This window comes from Mandrillus leucophaeus, unplaced genomic scaffold (genome assembly GCF_000951045.1).
Source record: "Mandrillus leucophaeus isolate KB7577 unplaced genomic scaffold, Mleu.le_1.0 Scaffold223, whole genome shotgun sequence".
Taxonomy (NCBI): domain Eukaryota; kingdom Metazoa; phylum Chordata; class Mammalia; order Primates; family Cercopithecidae; genus Mandrillus; species Mandrillus leucophaeus.
In genome coordinates this window covers 2957251-2974821 of record NW_012102288.1, presented here as the reverse complement: position 1 = coordinate 2974821, position 17571 = coordinate 2957251, and the positions used below count along the sequence as shown (strand labels likewise).

Genomic DNA, 17571 nt, shown 5'->3' with positions numbered 1-17571 from the left:
AGAGTTGCCCTCATCCTGAGACAGTCTTACTCATTTTATCTATCTATTCTACCTACTTATCCACCTACCTACCTGATACATTTTCAGAGGCCCTGAGAAATCTTCTTAGTCTCAACCCTTCACTCATCTGCTCAGTAGTAGGTAAAACTGCTTGCACAAAAGTCAAGAGCTTCAAATCTCAGTTTAAGAGCTTTGTATACTCCCAGAAGAGGGAAACATTTGACTTAAATTCAGCCTTAGCTATAAGTGATTGGTGTAAGACCCTATTCTAACAAGTGGGTTTTCTTATCAGGAAAGATGGTTGAGAGCTTGAAATGGCTTCTTCAGGGTTTCTGAAGGCGCAGCCATGGGCCCAGCGTGATGCCAAAAAGACAAATGCCCATGATTACACAGTAAAGTCACTGTATTCTGATGGCAAGAGGCACAGTTAGGGATTCACCAATGCAAGTTTGATTGGCAGATCATGTTCCTAGAAAATCCTGTCAAGGAGTCAAAGAATGTTTAGAAAATGAATTTCTTGTGACATTCTTTCTGTAGTTCACGAAGTTATGAACTTCTTTTGAAGGTTTATATTGTATATGAGAATGTGCTGTGAAAAGCTAAAAGACATACAAGGCAGGTTAAAATGATGAAATCAGGAACAAGAAACTGTTTCCACCTGCTTTTGCTTTTTTGTTGTTGTTGTTGTGTTTTTGTTTTTGAGACACGGCCTTGCTCTGTTGCCCAGGCTGGGGTGCAGGGGGGTGATCTGGGCTCACTGTAACCTCTGTCTCCCAGGCTTAAGCAATTCCCCTTCCTCAGCCCCTCAAGTAACTGGGACCACAGGTGCACACCACCACACCGGCTAAATTTTGTAATTTTGGTAGAGATTTTTGGTAGAGGGTCTTGCCATGTTGCCCAGGCTGGTCTCCAACTCCTAGGTTCCAGGGATCCTCCTGCCTCCGCCTCCCAAAGTGCTGGGATTAGAGGTATGAGCCACCACTTCCAGACGCCTAACTTTCTAAAAGCGGAATTTTAAAAAAACCTCCACATTGCAGGATAACTCTTCATTCTGCTACTCAAAGTGTATGCATCTAATTTCATAGCAGTAACACGATACTAAGCATTCAGGAGATGTTATAAAACATCAAAGTTCCAAATGAACTAACAAAGGACAAAAATTAGAAAACACGAATGGAAGAACATGAAAACAAAAACAGAACACTCAAATCAATTTTTCTTAAACTTCAACTTTATTTGGAGCAGGAAATTTTTCCTTACATAAGGTTGACATTTTTAAACACCTTAGGACAAACTATTTAAAAAGCAACATTTTTATTTCAGAAGGGTCTTGCTTAAGTGGTTACTCTGAATTCTTCTCATTATTATGAATATTTGCTTTATAAATAAATATATTGTCAGTTACTCCATTGTAATCAAATCAGGTGACTAATTGCTATCTGTACTGAGTTATCTGAAATCAGAAGACTTGATGCAGGTCATTTAAAATTCACATTAGCACAGTGTCTATAAGAAATTGATAATACAGATTAATGTGATATTTACCTCCAGTTTGTCTTCCTAATGGTTTCCATGAGAAGATCCTCACAATAAATTATATAACAGTACAGTACATTTGGTTGGAAATTGTAAAAATAATTCTAAAAATTAGCTACATATATTATGTTGCTACAGTATGGTTTAAATGATATAAAATAATTAGTATGTCAAACATCTTCTTATAAACATATTGCTTTTGGTCATACACTGAACTGAAATGTACAGCATAAATTCCTTTTTTTCATCTGCTGAATGGCACAAAACAATGGCTTGATGGTAGGGAAATGCTACTTCATGAGAAAGCATGGTGCCCATCAACTCCAACAGTACCTGTATGTGCACTTAAAAATAAAATAATTCTTATTTTGTGTTGTCTTGATTGCATACAATTTTTGATAACTCCAGAAGATGACATAGTGTTACCATATTAGATGTATATAGTCCTTTAGGCAAGAGATACATTTAAAAAATTATTTGAAAATCAAGTTTCTTCCAACATAAATTTTATCATACATGAGCTGGGTGAGGGCTTGGTAATTAATGGAATTTTACTGTAAAATGAACAATCATGTTAAGAGTAGTTTTTATGCAAATGCAGTTTTCCCTGCTCTGCTGGCTCTACCTGGGGGACCTCGATACCCCCACAGCACACCTTTGTCACTGAACTTGTCTCATTTCAGCACGAAATGAGAACCAACCCTGTATCATTTCCTGACGTCCCAGTAAGCTTTCTGACTGTAAATGAGGTATAGTCCTGATAGGTACAGTTACAGGTATATCATTTCTGTTGGTGTCTTACATTACATTTTATAATTCTACAGTAACAAAAAATAGAGGTCACAAGTAGCATTTTGTTTTCATATAACAAGAAATGGCTGCACAGATTCTCAGTCAGAACAAAAACAGAGAGACAAAATAAAGGGTTACTATTCCCTTCTATAGCGCATAGGTTTTTTACACAATTGGTCCTTTACCCATTTCAGAGAGGGGGAGGAAGAGTACTTCACAGCATTTGCTAGTTAGAATTTGTTTTCTCCGTCTTTTAGTTTTTCTCAACTGCACATCAGCTACTTGATTTTTTTATGAATATGTTTGGCTTCCCCAGGGAAGTTGTTTGCTGGTAAACAAAGGAAAGTGTAAAAGGAAGAAAGCAAAGTATTTTCTGAAGTTGGGCCCTATAAAGTATTAGAAGAAAAACAATTTTATAATGTGTAATAATCAGGTAACTAGGTTTTTCAATTAAAAAATGTAATGACCTTATATAAGCTAGATTACCGAGACTATGGTATTAAACAATCCATTTGCTCCTCTAAGGAATATTTACAATTTAAAACCTGCTTTCCAGCAAGCTGGGCAAGGTTTCACATTAATTTACTTTTCATATATAATACAGAAAATGAAAATAAATATTAACCTTATAGTAAAGGACTCATCTCTGAAAACACATTTTCTGATGCTTTAGATAATGAGTTGAGAATATAATACAGAAATGAATTCAGCTTCAAGTTGTGCTTGCATATATATTTTCTGAAGCTTTGCTGCCAGCTTGTTAACAGGAAAAGACCACCTATCACATCCACATGCATTATGTGCTTTTCTCATGCCCCTAGGGACCATGGTGCTTGGTCAAGTATATTTTTGAGTCAGAGTCTCCAAAGCGTAAATTACTCTCTGATTTTAGGTTAAGGCTCTTTGGAAGCCATGGTAATTTGTTCAGAATGAATGCAACATATTATTAATACACCAAAGCAATAATTTAACAAGTCATTAGGTTGAACCATATGAAAGTGTCTAGATTCATTTCACCTATCATTTTAACCTATAAAAATGATCACTTGGCTGGATGCGGTGGCTCATGCCTGTAATCCCAGCACTTTGGGAGGTGGGGTAGGGTGGATCACGAGGTCAGGAGATCGAGGCCATCCTGGCTAACATGGTGAAACATCATCTCTAATAAAAATACAAAAATTAGCTTGGCGTGGTGGCGGGCGCCTGTAGTCCCAGTTACTCGGGAGTCTAAGAGGTGGAGGTTGCAGAGAGCCAAGATCACGCCACTGCACTCCAGCTTGGGCGACAGAGTGAGACTCGGTCTCAAAAACAAAAAAAAAAGATTACTTACATATGGTTCAACTTGTCATTATCCTGGAACCAAGAGAGTAGTTTGAGCCCTAGGAGAATACGAGTCAATACACTGTTCAGACTGCATTGCGTTCACTGATGGTGACCTTCCCTCTTGCCTTTAAGGCAACCATAAGTGAGGCAAATGTACCATATAGAGGTGGATGAGACTGGACCTTTTGTCTTTTTCTGTCTCCAAACTGGCTTTGTCATTTTCAAAATTGCTGTAAACATTCCTCTCAATGGAACAGCCTCTGCCCAACAAATAGAGTTCTCATTCTTGAAAGAAACTACACCAGGGTTAGGAGATCAAATGTGGCACGTGACTGTGACTTCGTAGATGAGTGGAACCTCTGCCATAACTCTTTCTGCTCCCCAAATTGTCCTGAGAATTTGGCTAGGACAGAAGATTAGTCATTGACTCCTCCTAGCCAGATCTGGAGAACTGAGCGAGGTGCAAAATTCCATCTCAGTTACTATAATCAAAAACTTTCTGCTGCTTTGATACTTAGTTTTTTGGCCATGCATCTTGGCAGGAATGTAAGTTTGATTGACTGTGTTAACCTTCATGTTGAGAGCCTTTTGAAACAAAAAGCTCTCCTTTTATTGGTACACATACAACTTGATTTCAAAAGTGGAATAAATTAGAATACAATGGCATAGAATGATTAAGCTTGGTTTCATCTGATATCTGCAACCACATTAAAGGGTGTTGAAATAGTTTTTTAAAACGTATTTACTTAGAGTTCTTTCATCTGGGGAACAAAAGTAAAACAAAGTGAATTATATAATAGTCCTTTCAGAACAGCAGAGTGGTATCCAAAAATCAAACCAATGACCTGTTAAGAAAAGCAGAGGATCACTTTTCTAACAACAGTCCAAGAAGGCCTGAAGTACCTAGTGAGCCACACTTAAAATTTAACCACTTCATAAATATCTGCACACACTGAGTAAATAACCCTCTATCACATAGCCTTAAATTGCACCCCTGTTGCAATACTGCGTTAATATTATTACATTTTTCAAAGTCTGTAGAAAATATTATCTGGAACCCCAAAGGAAAATCAATTAATCTTTAAAAAGTTCATTACAAAGTTGACTGTATAAAATGCTAAAACATAATCCATATATACAAAATGCTGTTGTTTAAGAAAATAATGGGACCCAGTTTTAGAATAAAATAATTTTATACAAAAAAGCGTACTGCATTCAAATCAATATTTTAAAAAAAACTTTAAAAAAGAATATTGACATGTCTTAGTTCAGAAGAATAACTATAAAGTGTTGATTTGCTTTTCTGCCCTCTGTACATCTTGCAGGAAGAACACCAGTCAGCTGAGGGAAAGTGTCCTGCTTCTCCCTATGAAGAGATTCATCACCAAGGCAGATAGTCATCGCCGAGACGCGTACTTGGAAGCCCAGTCTGTCCGGCCATGCACTGGCTGGGCGGCTGGAGGCCGTGGTATCAACCCAGGAGTGCTTCTAGGCTGGGTATGGAAGAATGGTCGCCCAGGATGAGGTCTCAGGGCCTTCAGGGAGGAATAACCTGCAATGAAAGAAAACGGCCGGCATGACTGATATGGGGCCAATGCAAGTAAAGTGCAAATAAATGCATTTTGGTGACAAAAACATGAGAAAATAAGTTCATTCATTCAAGAGGAGCATCTTGTCTCCTACTTATAATCTTCTCTACTGCAGTTAAAGACAACGTTTTAAAGTTGTCAGACTAAAAATAATGGCATCATTCTTGACCCCTCTTTTTTTCATATCCCACATATAATTTGTCAGGATATCCTATTAGTTCTACCTTCCAAATATTTACAGAACCTGGTAACTTTTTACCAACTGAACTATTGCCACACTGGCCCAAGCTAGCATCATTTCTTACCTGGATAATTTCAACGTCCTCCTAATTGGATTCCCTGTTTTCTACCTTGCCCTTGCTTCAGTCTCATGACAACAGCAGCTTGAGGGGGCCTGTGGAGATGGCTGTCAGATCACCTCACTTATGGACTCAAAGCACTCCAGGGACTCCATGTCACTCAGAATCCATGACAATGTGCTTACAGGCATCATATCGCTCCTGACCTCATCTTGCTACTCCCCTTCTCACTCCTGTCACTCCTGCACTCTGGCCTCCTTGATGCTCCTTGAATTTGCCAGGCCAGTTCTGCCTCAAAGCTCAAGCACAGAAGAATCTCCTGTCTGGAAAAGCCTCACTCATAACGCACACTTGCTCAATCACCTCCTCCAGGTCTTTACTCAACAACTCCTTTGCAGTGAGCTCTTCTTTAGCTACTCTATCTAAAATTGCAACCTGTACCCCACACTCCAGCCCCCACAATCTCTACCTCCTGTCTGCTGTATTTTTCTCCTTAGCACTAAGTCAGTAAGCATCTGACTTACTATATGTTATATAGCACTTATTTCGCTTACTTATTGTCTGTAGAGTGCAAGTTTCATTTATTGGTGGATTCCAGGCCTAAAACATGCCTGGCACAAAGCAGTTGTTGAGTAGCCATTTGTTGAGTCAATTCATAAATAATTTAAAATACAACTCACCAGGGGAAGGGTCTGGAATAGGTGCCAGGTGTACCCTCTGCATAGCAGAACCGATTTCTTTTTTCAGAAAGGAAGGGACATAGTTTCCAGTCAGTCCACTAGAACTTGTAGAGCTGGAACCAACTGATTTGCAAAAGCAAAAAGCTCTTTACTACAAAGACATGTAGCCAGGACACCAACAAGGTTAAATAACAGTACTGCAGAGCAATAACAAACTAAGTTTTTACTTTTAGGGAAAAGAGCAAATTATGATGAAAATGAGTTCAGAGCCAAGCATCCCACCATACCACCCTGTCAGAAAGACTGCAAGGGTCAAAGACAGTGCTGCTCCCGTGGGGGCAACCAAATAGAGGGTGGGTTGGTTGTGAAATTTTTTTAAAAAGGGAAAGGAGGACATTTGTTCTTTATTTTCTTTTGTAAAAGTAGATTTAGACTGTTCTAAAATTTGCTTTTTTCACTCCATAATATAGAAGAGTTGTCCTTCCATGTCAGTACATATAAATAACAGTACATATAAATAACACAGGTTATATTCAATTATTTAGCTGTGACAAGTAATTACACACTAAATATTCTTATCCACATCAGAAAAATTAACCATTTTTTAAAATATTAAATACCTTCACTTTTTATGTCATTTCCACATGAGAGTGCTTTAAGGGCAGGGACTGTATGCTACTCATCTTTGCATTCTGGGGAGGATAACGGAATGCCTTGCATATAGCAGATAATCAATTAAGATTGGATAGGTGAATGAATATAATTCTTATTATTTAGGCTTAAAGGTACACATGGAATAATGAAGACTGCTATTATTGCTCATTATAGAAATGGAAGTTCCAACCATTAAGAAGTCAGTAAGTGGTAGAGTTGCTCTGTTTCCACAACACAGAGCCTTTTCAGCAATTGCTTAAGGCAGAGTAGGAAACAGTCTAGAATGCCTGTGTGAGGAGTTGTGTTGGTCAGCTGGGGTGTATTTTGCACTCTGGTGAATGAAGAAATATGAAGAAAAATGGGAAGAGAATTTGAACAGGTAAGTCACAAAAGAGAAAAAACTTATAGTCAATAAACACAAGAAAAGGTGATCAACCTCATTAGTAAACAGGATATGCAAGTTTAAACCACAATAGATACCATTTCACACTCATCAGATTAGCACAAATTTTAGTCTTGACAGTACCAAGTGTCATCAAGGATGTAGAGCAACTCCCATATCCCTCTGGAGAGCAGTTTGGCACTATCTGTGAAGCTGAAGATGAGCACACCCTTTAACCTAAAATGTTGACTCTGGCCGGGCATGGTGGCTCACACCTGTAATCCCAGCACAATAGGAGACCTAGGCGGGTAGATTACCTGAGGTCAGGAGTTCGAGACCAGCCTGGCCAACATGGTGAAACCTGTTTCTACTAAAAATACAAAAAAAAAAAAAAAATTAGCTGGGTGTGGTGGCACACACCTGTAATCCTAGCTACTCGGGAGGCTGAGGCAGGAGAATTGCTTGAACCAGGGAGGCAGAGGTTGCAGTGAGCCAAGATCGTGCCACTACACTCCAGCCTGGGCAACAGAGCAAGACTTCATCTTAAAATACATAAATACATAAAAATAAATAAATAAAATAAAATAAAATAAAATAAAATGTTGACTCCTAGTTCTCGTACCCAGAGGAATCCTCACACATGTGCATAACAATAGGGGTACAATAATCATTTCAGCACTCTTTCTAATAGCAAAAATTGCAATCAACTTATGTATTTATCAAGAAGAGAAGGCATACATAAATTATGGTCTATATAAATAATGTTATAGTGTTGTATAGATGTATATTGTATATGTTATATAATATATGATATATATCTCTATAATTGCTACACATATATCTATTTAAATACATGTAGCAGTAATCCAAGATTATGTTCAAATAAATTTTAAAACCTGCAAAGCCACACTATGAAGTTTATACAAACCTAAATAAACAGCCGATCAGGCTGGCATGTGGGGAGGTAAGGGGAAGCAGGGAGGCGGGAAAGGCACAGACACTGGGCTTCATGTGTATTTGCCAGGTTTAACATTTTTTTTTTTTTAAGACAGAATCTCCTCAGGTTGGAGTGCAGTGGCACGATCTTGGCTCACTGCAACCTCCGCCTCCCAGGTTCAAGTGATCTCCTGCCTCAGCCTCCTCAGTAGCTGGGATTACAGGCCTGCTGCCACCACGCCTGTAAAGACAGGGTTTTACCATGTTGGCCAGCTGGTCTCAAACTCCTGACCTCAAGTGATATACCTGCCTCAGCCTCAGCCGGGCAAAGTGCTGGGATTACAGGCATGAGCCACCACACCTGGCCAAAGTTTGACTTCTTAAGCTGGGTGGTGGCTACACAGGTGTTGCTATATTATCTCCTTCTTTTTTGTATTCCTTAAAGTAAACAAACACCTAATGGATGAGGGCAGTGCACTTGGAAGTGCAGAGGGGAAGCAGCACATAGCAGGGGCTGCCTGCGTGAGGGAAAAATGATGCAGGAAATGCCTCTACTGTGAACAGGGTTGGTCAGCCTTGGGACTCAGGAAATTCATTCATCCATTTAACAAAAAAAGTGGGGAGGGTCTTCCAAACTGTCCACCTTCCAACTAGAAAGGATCTTGATACTCTGGGCCTGCGGCTGGGTCATCAGAAGGAGGGGACAGGCTGGAACAAGGCAGACAAAGCCAAGGGTGACTTCCACCTCAGGAGGACGGTGTCTGCTGCAGCCAGGGCCTTAGCTGTCAGGCCTAGTAGGAGTCTGTAAAGGTATTTTTGTTTTTCCCTTGAGCCAGCAAAGACTATGCTCTATTCTCCAGCTATCCTTGAAGGCAGACTCCCATGGGAGCTGGCTGAGTCCCGAGGGACCGCTGCCAAGAAAGAGAGGAGGGTAGGGCTGGAAAAGAGGACTGAGCTTTCAGACCACAAAGGCCCCTGTGCTTCCAAAGCTCGTCCCATGGCTCCTTTTGCCCACCTTGCTGCATCCAGGGAATTTGCTTTTTGCCATTTAGGGGTTAATGATCATTACTCACCTGAATTTACTTTGCTGATTACTGACACTGTCCCTGAAGATTTTCCAGACAAGCCAGAACTAGACCATGGATTAGGTGGAATAAAGTCCTTGCCTGGATTCGAGAGTATGCCGTTTCTTATATTGATGCCTAATAGAGAAGAAATGATTTTAAAATGCAAAACACACAATGAATCTTACACCAGACTACAAAGATAAAATTAATGCAGAACTCAATTTGTCAAAAACTTCTGTATGATGCAATAATCAAAGCAAAAACTGACTGTGATGATGTCATCTGACAGATGTCCGAGGAAAGATATCTCACTGGTGGGTGGCCCAAGAGAGGCCTCTTATGCTTCTACCAATGGATCTGTCCCACGTCTTGACCCTCTGGTGCCATCCTGGGCTTCACTGCTACTGGACATGCTGTTCTTCCCCTTCACAGACCACTTCCTTTCAGTCACCTTTTCAGTTTCTTCTCCATCCCCCAACCCCAACCTCCAACTCTGCAGCCCTCTGCTCTCCTCTTTCTGTCTTGTCCCCAGGGTTCCATCTTCTCATCCGACCTGGACCATTACTGCCATCGTATGCTGATGACTCTGATATGTACAAGGAACCCTCACCAACTGTTGTCTCTCACACTCAAGGCCTCCCAGAACAGGGTTGCCTTGACCCTGACCTCAAGACAAAAGCCACTTTTCATCCAGATCACTCCCATTCCCACAGGCACTGCAGCTTTTTTCCAGAACTGAAAGTTTAAATTCCCCCTTTATCCTTCTTCTTCTTCCCCTACAACCAAAAAGAAATAAAATAGCTCTCTGATTCACTCCCTGCTCCCTTTTGCCTGTGGTCACTGTAATTCAAGGCTTGTCCCCTCATACTGGATCACTCTATACCTGTCATCTGGATCTCTCTTTTTCCAGCTCACCCTGGGGCCTGTCAGGCCAGTCTTCTAAGAACAAAATGTCAATCCTGATGAAGTCTAGCAATCTTTAGAAGCCACATTCCCAATCAGAGGGTAGGAATTTCATGCATCAAGAGGGCCTGCCACTCTCACCCCATTCCTCCCTTCTGACTGCACCCCAGCCTGTGCCACCACCCCCTCTCACCTGGACAACAGCTCCAGCTTGCTGGCCCCTCCCCTATTCAGCATACAGGTGTTGATACAACCACATCACTCCTTCAGTTAAAACCCTTCAAGGACTTCTCATCGCTCATGAAGCAAAATCCAAATTTCTTACAAGGCCCCCAAAGATGCCTCATACTACACACTACGTCACCTCCTTTCTCACTACACTCTGGCCACACTGGCCTCTGCCGTTCCTCTCACAGGACAAGCCCTCTCCTGCCTCCAGACCTTTGCACTCACTGTTTACTCTCTCCCTGGTGTGCTCTGCCCTCAGCTCTCTGCACGTTTGGTTCCTTCTCATTCTTTGGGGGCCCAGCCAAGTTGCTTATTGAGACCATTCTTTAACAATCTGTGATTACTGTGTGTCTATTTGTTAAAGTCTCTCTCCCACCACTAGCATATAAGCTGTGTGAGGGTGAGGATATTGTCTGCAAAGCTGCTGTATAAAGCCACTGTGTAGACTACAGAGTGAAGGAATTCCCCAGAGTTGCATGACCCAGTGGCCCTGCCTGGCTGTTTTGTTTACAATAATATTCGCAGTGCTTGGCACGCAGTAGATGCTTAATACATATGTACTGAATGAATGATTCACTAATGCTGTAAGTTTGGAATATAGAAAATCAGAAGAGAGGCTTGGGTACCCACCAAACAATAGCACTGACATTTAACCCCTGTAGTACTGCCAGGATGGTGTGACTAAGCTCCCACCCTGGTTTCCCTAGTGGCCATTTCCCCTAAACCTGGTCTGGTAGAGGAGCCTCAGACATGCTGCCCAGCTTTTGCCAGTTCCTCCCTCCCTGGAGGCTGGACCCAGTTTCCTATACCATATTTCTGATTTTGGGTGACTATAAAAGATAAAAATGTGAGGCCTGGGCCCAGGCACGGTGGCTAATGCCTGTAATTCCAGCACTTTGGGAGGTAGAGGCGGGTGGATCACTTGAGGTCAGGAGTTCAAGACCAGCCTGGCCAACATGGTGAAACCCTGTCTCTACTAAAAAATATAAAAATTAGCCAGGCATGGTGGTGGGCAGCTGTAGTCCCACCTACTCAAGAGGCTGAGTCAGGAGAATTGCTTGAACCCAGGAGGCAGAGACTACAGTGAGCTGAGATGGCGCCATTGCATTCCAGCCTGGGCGACAGAGAGACTCCATCTCAAAAAAAAAAAAAAAGTGAGGCTTGGGCTTCAGCAAAGATTTCTATGATGTTCCCCTCAGTTCTGAAGGGAAGCCCCCTAGTATCTGCCTTCTAAAACAGAACCTTCGTGAATGTGTGATTGCAAGGACAGGGTTTCTTATTAATAATCAAAGTAAAGCCAAGTCATTTATATTACCAGGCAAGTATCGAGAGTGCTTCAAATAGTGTTGCTTAGCTGCAGATCTCAGGGTGGGCGTGTCTCGCCGCTGATATGACATCTGGGTGGGGGCGCTGTTTCCTGTGCCCACAGGCTCAGAGGGCTTCAGGTCCAAAACACTCTCAAACCTGAATGAAGAGAGCATGGCTTGGGTCAGCACGAGAGACAGTGTGTATCCTCAGATACATACCGATAATCTCACAAATCCCAGAATCAGTCTGTTTACAAATGTGAGCAGCACACTTGCCTGCAGAGAGTGTCATCACTCTGTCTTTTCTTGTTTTTCAGGTCAATCCTGCTGAGGGATGGACTGAAATCCAAGTCATCCAAGTCAGCCCAATCATCTGAATCCTTTGTTGACCTGGAAATAAGACCCCACCTTCTCCTACTCTTTGGCTTTATCTCACCATTTTTGTGCTCCAGGCCAGCTGTGATTTTCTGTGTAAACAAATTGGGTTGGGGGGAAGCAATATATGGCATTAACAGAACTCATTCATGAGTAATATCCATTCTGAACTTCCTCTGCTACGCAAAGGAGGCTCCTGGGGCATAACATGACTTATCTGAAGGGGCAACTGTGGAAAACACATTCCCAGTCTTTCTGTCTCACTCATCCTTCACGGATCACATCGGCTGCCATCCATGGAGAATGTTAAAGTTGTATAAAATAAGGATAAAAAAAATTTTAAGATACTTCTCACATACCAGGAAGATGGCTAAATTCATACTCAGTCTCATCCTAGATGAGTTAATACGATCTCCACTGTTATAAATATGGATGTAAGAAATTAAGGTTAAGATGTCAGTTAGCTTGTCCTTCTATAGAAATCAATGCAAACAATGTTTTTTTTGCCTTCTCATTAGATATGGTTACTATCTCTTAGCTATAAAGAATTAGCTACAACAGGACATTTCCATACACACACCACTTCTAAACTGTGCGCTGCAATAAAGTGAGCAGGCCAGAGATACCACCCTTGCAGCTTCTGGCAGTGTCTCACATCGCAGTGGTTGGGAGCCAGCACTCAGCAAATACTAACTGACACAGAAAGTGCCACTTTTTCATAAAGGATAGACAGTTGGCTTCTTCAGACAGCACTGCAAAGTTAATGAAAAATAGAACCCCCTGTCAAGTTATTATTTTATTAAATCTAACACTCATTGTTTTCTTTTGAAAACCAGCCCAAGAGGAGCAGAAAGATCTGGGCTCAGTTAATAGCCCAGCATTAACAGTATCGATTAACAGCAATAATGTGGATAACAATCTAAAAATATTAATATGGCACTTTATGCTTTTCAAATCATCTTAAAAACATCATGACCTTTGATCCTTATGAACAACCCTGTCTGGTAGGTAAGACATGTACTATAATCTTCCTTTTACAAATGAGGAAACTGAGTCCATAGGGATTAATAACAATTACTAACCTTTACAGAGTTGTAACTAGGTGCCAGATATTATTCTACATTCTTTTCAAGTATTAACTCATTAGTCCTCAAAGCAATTGTATCAGGTAAGTACTATTATTATCCTTATTTTACAGATGAGGAAAATCAGGAGCAGAGCGGCCAGATCACTTGCACAAGTATCAAGCTACTAAACAGCAGAGCTGAGATTTGAGCCCCTGGCAGTCTGGCTGCAGAAGCCAGCTCTCAACAACTACCCTACACTGCCCCCATTAGTGACAACGTTATTAACAGGCACAGCCAGAACTTGAATTTAGATCTTTCACTCCAAAGCCAAGTGTCTTTTCACAATTTCATGCTGTTGCAAACATAAATCTACCATGATTGCACTCTGTATACTGAAAAAGAAAATATTTCACCCAGTAATGGGGTCAGAAGAGGAATAAACAGACACGAAGCTCACTGGTGAATCTGGGCTGCTCACCGACTGGGGATTCTTGTTGTGAAGGGATGGAAAAAGCAACGGGCTTGGCTTGTCCTCCTGGAGATGGCTTGGGTGATCTGTCCTGGCGACCTCTGCTTTGTAGGGGTACGTGAGATGCAGAGGGGGCTGGCTGGCTTGATGTTGTCGTGAAGAAATTCGTGTGTGTGGCTTGGTTGGCGGCTGGGCAGGAGGGACTGGCTTAATATGAGGAGGTGGGCCTGCCTTTTCCAGGATGCCTTTCTGTGGTTTTTCTGAATCCTGAAGGTTCTGTGTGGTGCTGCCTAGTGGGTGTCCAACTTGGAAGTAAGGATATCGAAGTGCCTGGAATGACAAAAAAGGCTTTAGGAGAAAAATCTAGCCAGGAAAGTTACCACTGTCTTGATTACTGGGCTATATTTCATTGTGACCAGTTTACTACTGTTTCTTAGCCCAACTAGAAAACAGCATCTTGAATTTTTAACACCTCTTGTGATTTTTCTTATCTAAGATACCATAAAATATATGTAATGATTGCAACACAAAGTTATTTATATATAGTAGTCAGTTACACTGCTGTTACCCTGGCTACTTCTAAAAAGCATTCTGGATCAACACAGATCCTGGTTTTATAACTTATTTGCTATGTGTCTTAAATAGGGTATTTCATCCTTCCAAGCCTATTTCCTCATTCCACAGAAGAAGAAAAAAATAATATAAAACCAAAAGAGCCAAACATAATGATCCTGGAAGACTCTGAAGAATTGAGTACAAAATAAGCAGGCACATATGCTTTTATTCCAAAAGTGCCAGGAGTGTAACACATGATATAGTTAACCCTTCCCTATCAAGAACAAAACCGTGTCAGTTGTTCTGGATAACTGAGTTTTCTGGATGGCCAAGAGATAACTTAAAGTTTAGAGGTTTACAATTCTTTCTGAAATATTCCCTGTATTCTCTTGTCTTTTTGAATGAAAGTTATTAAGCATAACATAATCTTTCTGAGTAGGCCTGGGACAGTTAAAAACATCTGTAATGATTATATGCAAGTGTAGATCCAGAGGCAATTAATGGGAATAGCCTGGTAGAGGTCCCAGACTCTAGCATCTATTATAACTTGAGAGCCTTCTCTGTAGTCGCAGACATTTTTGCAAGTCTTAACTGATTTGGGGGGTATTTTTAGCTTTTCACACTATTCTTAAAAGCATACATTCCTCTCTTGGTTCCTTGTTACAGAATCTTTTTCTTTTCATTTCTTATATGCATCCATTAAAAAACTGGGTTCATCGAAAAGCTTCTTCTCTGCCCTTCAGCCAGTTGTGAATTTCACCACCAGAAGTGCATTCCTGAGAGCTTTCCAACCCTTGAGCCATCCAAAGCCTTACAACACCAAACTGTAGTTCTTTTTTCCTTCAGCTTTCGGAAAAATTGCTTTTCTACACTCCTTAATTATTCCTCCAACTATCATCTCTCCAGCTATCACAAATTCTACCACCACATTGGCACTTTCTTCAAATACCCTCATCACTCTTCTTCTCCTGAATCATCTTCTCTGATTAGAATTGGTCGCTTATTTGATCCTCTGAGCAAAGTAACTGTCAGTGAGACAAGTTGAGAAGGAGTCAGATGTAACTACCACAAAAGGAGGCTTGCAAGAGGCCTGTGAGTGATAAGAGACCACAGCATTACTATACCTCTTTTGGGTATATTTCATTATTTAAGTCTAAGTGGCCCATGGGAAGATGGATTGGGAAAGCAGGAGCTATGAAATCAGTGGACCTCACTTCATACTTCAGGTCAGTTGGTTTAATTGTAGTTAGTTGAACTATTTGAACTACTTAGCAGATGAGTTATTACAGCAAATTGCTTAAACTTTCCAAGATTGAGTTTTCTCACTTACAGAATTGAAAACAATAATGCCTGTCTCATGCAGTCTTCATTGGATTAAAAATCATATAAAATATACTCAAGCATTTGCACAGTGTAAAGTGCTATGAAATGCTAAGTGCAGTTACTATCCTAGCTCTGTCTCATCTGTCAATCTCTTTAGGTCATGAGTCAGTTGGACTTTACATAACAAGAAGTTGCCTTTCAACAACTAGTACTGGCTTATAAACCAACTACTGTATAATTGAAACTCTTAGAGAATAGATTTGAAAACATTCTCCAAAGACAGATAAATATATGTTTATTTCCATTTTCATATAAATGGTGATGTATCATGTGAATTATATGCCCATTTTCAAAGCAACTGTATTGTTTACATCGTAACTACTTTATACTCAGTAAGTTTCAAACTATTTTAAGTTCTCATACCTTCTATAGTACACCATTAGTGGTATTCTGTACTATTTCTCACCCATAATACTAAATGCTAAATATTTCCCGTGCAATTTATAGAAATTATTCAGAGTTAGATATGAACTCCATAACAGAAGAAAATGGAAGAAAACCTGACTAGCTGTTGGTCGTTTCTTGGGATCCCACTGAAGCATGTCTCTCAGGAGCTGGATTGCTTCACTGCTAGCATTGGGAATCAAGGTCTTTAAGTTATTGGGTACACACTGTGGCCAACGGAAGTTCATTGCACTTGAAAGTTGATAGCCTTCAGGCCAGTCAGTCTGAAAGAAGGAAAAGATAGAAAATCTTGCTCAGCCAATTGTTGTGATATAAGTTTGTATTCTGGCATGTGTGCCTCAAATGGAAAGGCAACCATGCCATTACCCACCCACATTCATTAACCACCCACATTCACTACCGTGGCACTGTGTGGAATGAGACATAGATTTGGATTAATAGAGAGACTATCAAGATCATGAAATTGGGGGAATAGTGGAAAAGACACTGGATTTGCCAACTTGTTTAATAATCTTTACATAAGATAGTCCATCTCTTAAGATTTTGGGATTGAAACAAATTAATATTTCCCCAACTGTGTTCCATGAGACAGAGGTTTTTGAAACTGCAAATGAGATATTCTTTTGGAGAAAACAAAATAAAACAAAATCCCATTCCTGGATAAATAAATTTGTGAAACTCTACCTATGCTATATTCAACTTGATAATTCAAAGTACACATGTGAAGACCAGCAGCAAAGAAAGGTGTTTCACCCAGTCTCAAGCTTTCCACTTTTTCATGCATCATTTCTGTGGGACACTAAATGCTGGAGTGAATGATGGAAAATGCTAAAGAAATGGTCTTTTAGGTTCCTTCTAGTTCTAACACTCTACTATTTTATAACATACAGCCTAAGGTAATTGTTCCTCCACTCTTTTTTAAAGCCAAGTGGCAATACATATAGCTTTTATCATTCATTCACTTGACAGTTCTGGAATGCCTACTATATGCTTAGTGTTGTTGGAGATCCAAAAATGATCCAATATAAATCCTGTGCTTAAGAGTATTACTGTTCTTAAAAGAGAAAAGAGTATTTATTTAAAAACAAAGTAATAATGCAGAGTAAAAAGTGACAAAAGCTGCAAGAGAGGTACAGGTACAGACATGCAGAGGAGAAAGATTCCAGCATTGGACTCAGGAAATTTTCTTGAAGAGGTGGCATTAGTAATTCATTCAAATGATTAAAAATTTTTTTTGAGGATCTAGTTTGTACCAGCAATGGTACAGGGACCTGGGAAAATAAACGTACAACAAATCTTTGTCCTGAGTCAGCTTACGGTCTAAGAAACAACTATGTACACAAATAATTATATTAATGACATACGACACAGATGAAGATGGGGAGGGGATTAGAGAAACAGTGAGGAGGGGGATTACTGATGGCCATGTGACAGATATCACTCAGGCAGAGGGTGTTATGTGCAGAGCACAGAAGCAGGGAAATTTCAGGGCATGCAGCTGTTAGGGGCACATTTGTCATTCTAGGCACTTCAACAAATAAGGCTGGACTTGAAGCCAAGAGTTCAAGACAAGCCTGGGCAACAGAGCAAGACCCTGTCTTTACCAAAAAAAAAAAAAAAA

At 40.5% G+C, this 17571-nt stretch overlaps 1 protein-coding gene across 2 annotated transcripts in view; it reads right to left on the bottom strand.

Annotated features, from left to right (window-relative positions):
- Nucleotides 1-1209: 1209 nt before the first annotated feature.
- ICK (intestinal cell (MAK-like) kinase) overlaps nt 1210-17571 on the bottom strand; it is a 64301-nt gene continuing 47939 nt past the window's right edge. For both annotated transcript variants that reach the window (XM_011981298.1, XM_011981299.1), the window contains 7 exons: nt 16046-16213; nt 13617-13937; nt 11973-12163; nt 11705-11853; nt 9265-9393; nt 6220-6342; nt 1210-5203 (listed from right to left, as the gene is read on the bottom strand). In XM_011981298.1, the coding sequence (XP_011836688.1) occupies nt 5049-5203; nt 6220-6342; nt 9265-9393; nt 11705-11853; nt 11973-12163; nt 13617-13937; nt 16046-16213 (1236 nt within the window). In that variant the 3' untranslated portion in view covers nt 1210-5048. The remainder of the gene's footprint in view (nt 5204-6219; nt 6343-9264; nt 9394-11704; nt 11854-11972; nt 12164-13616; nt 13938-16045; nt 16214-17571) is intronic.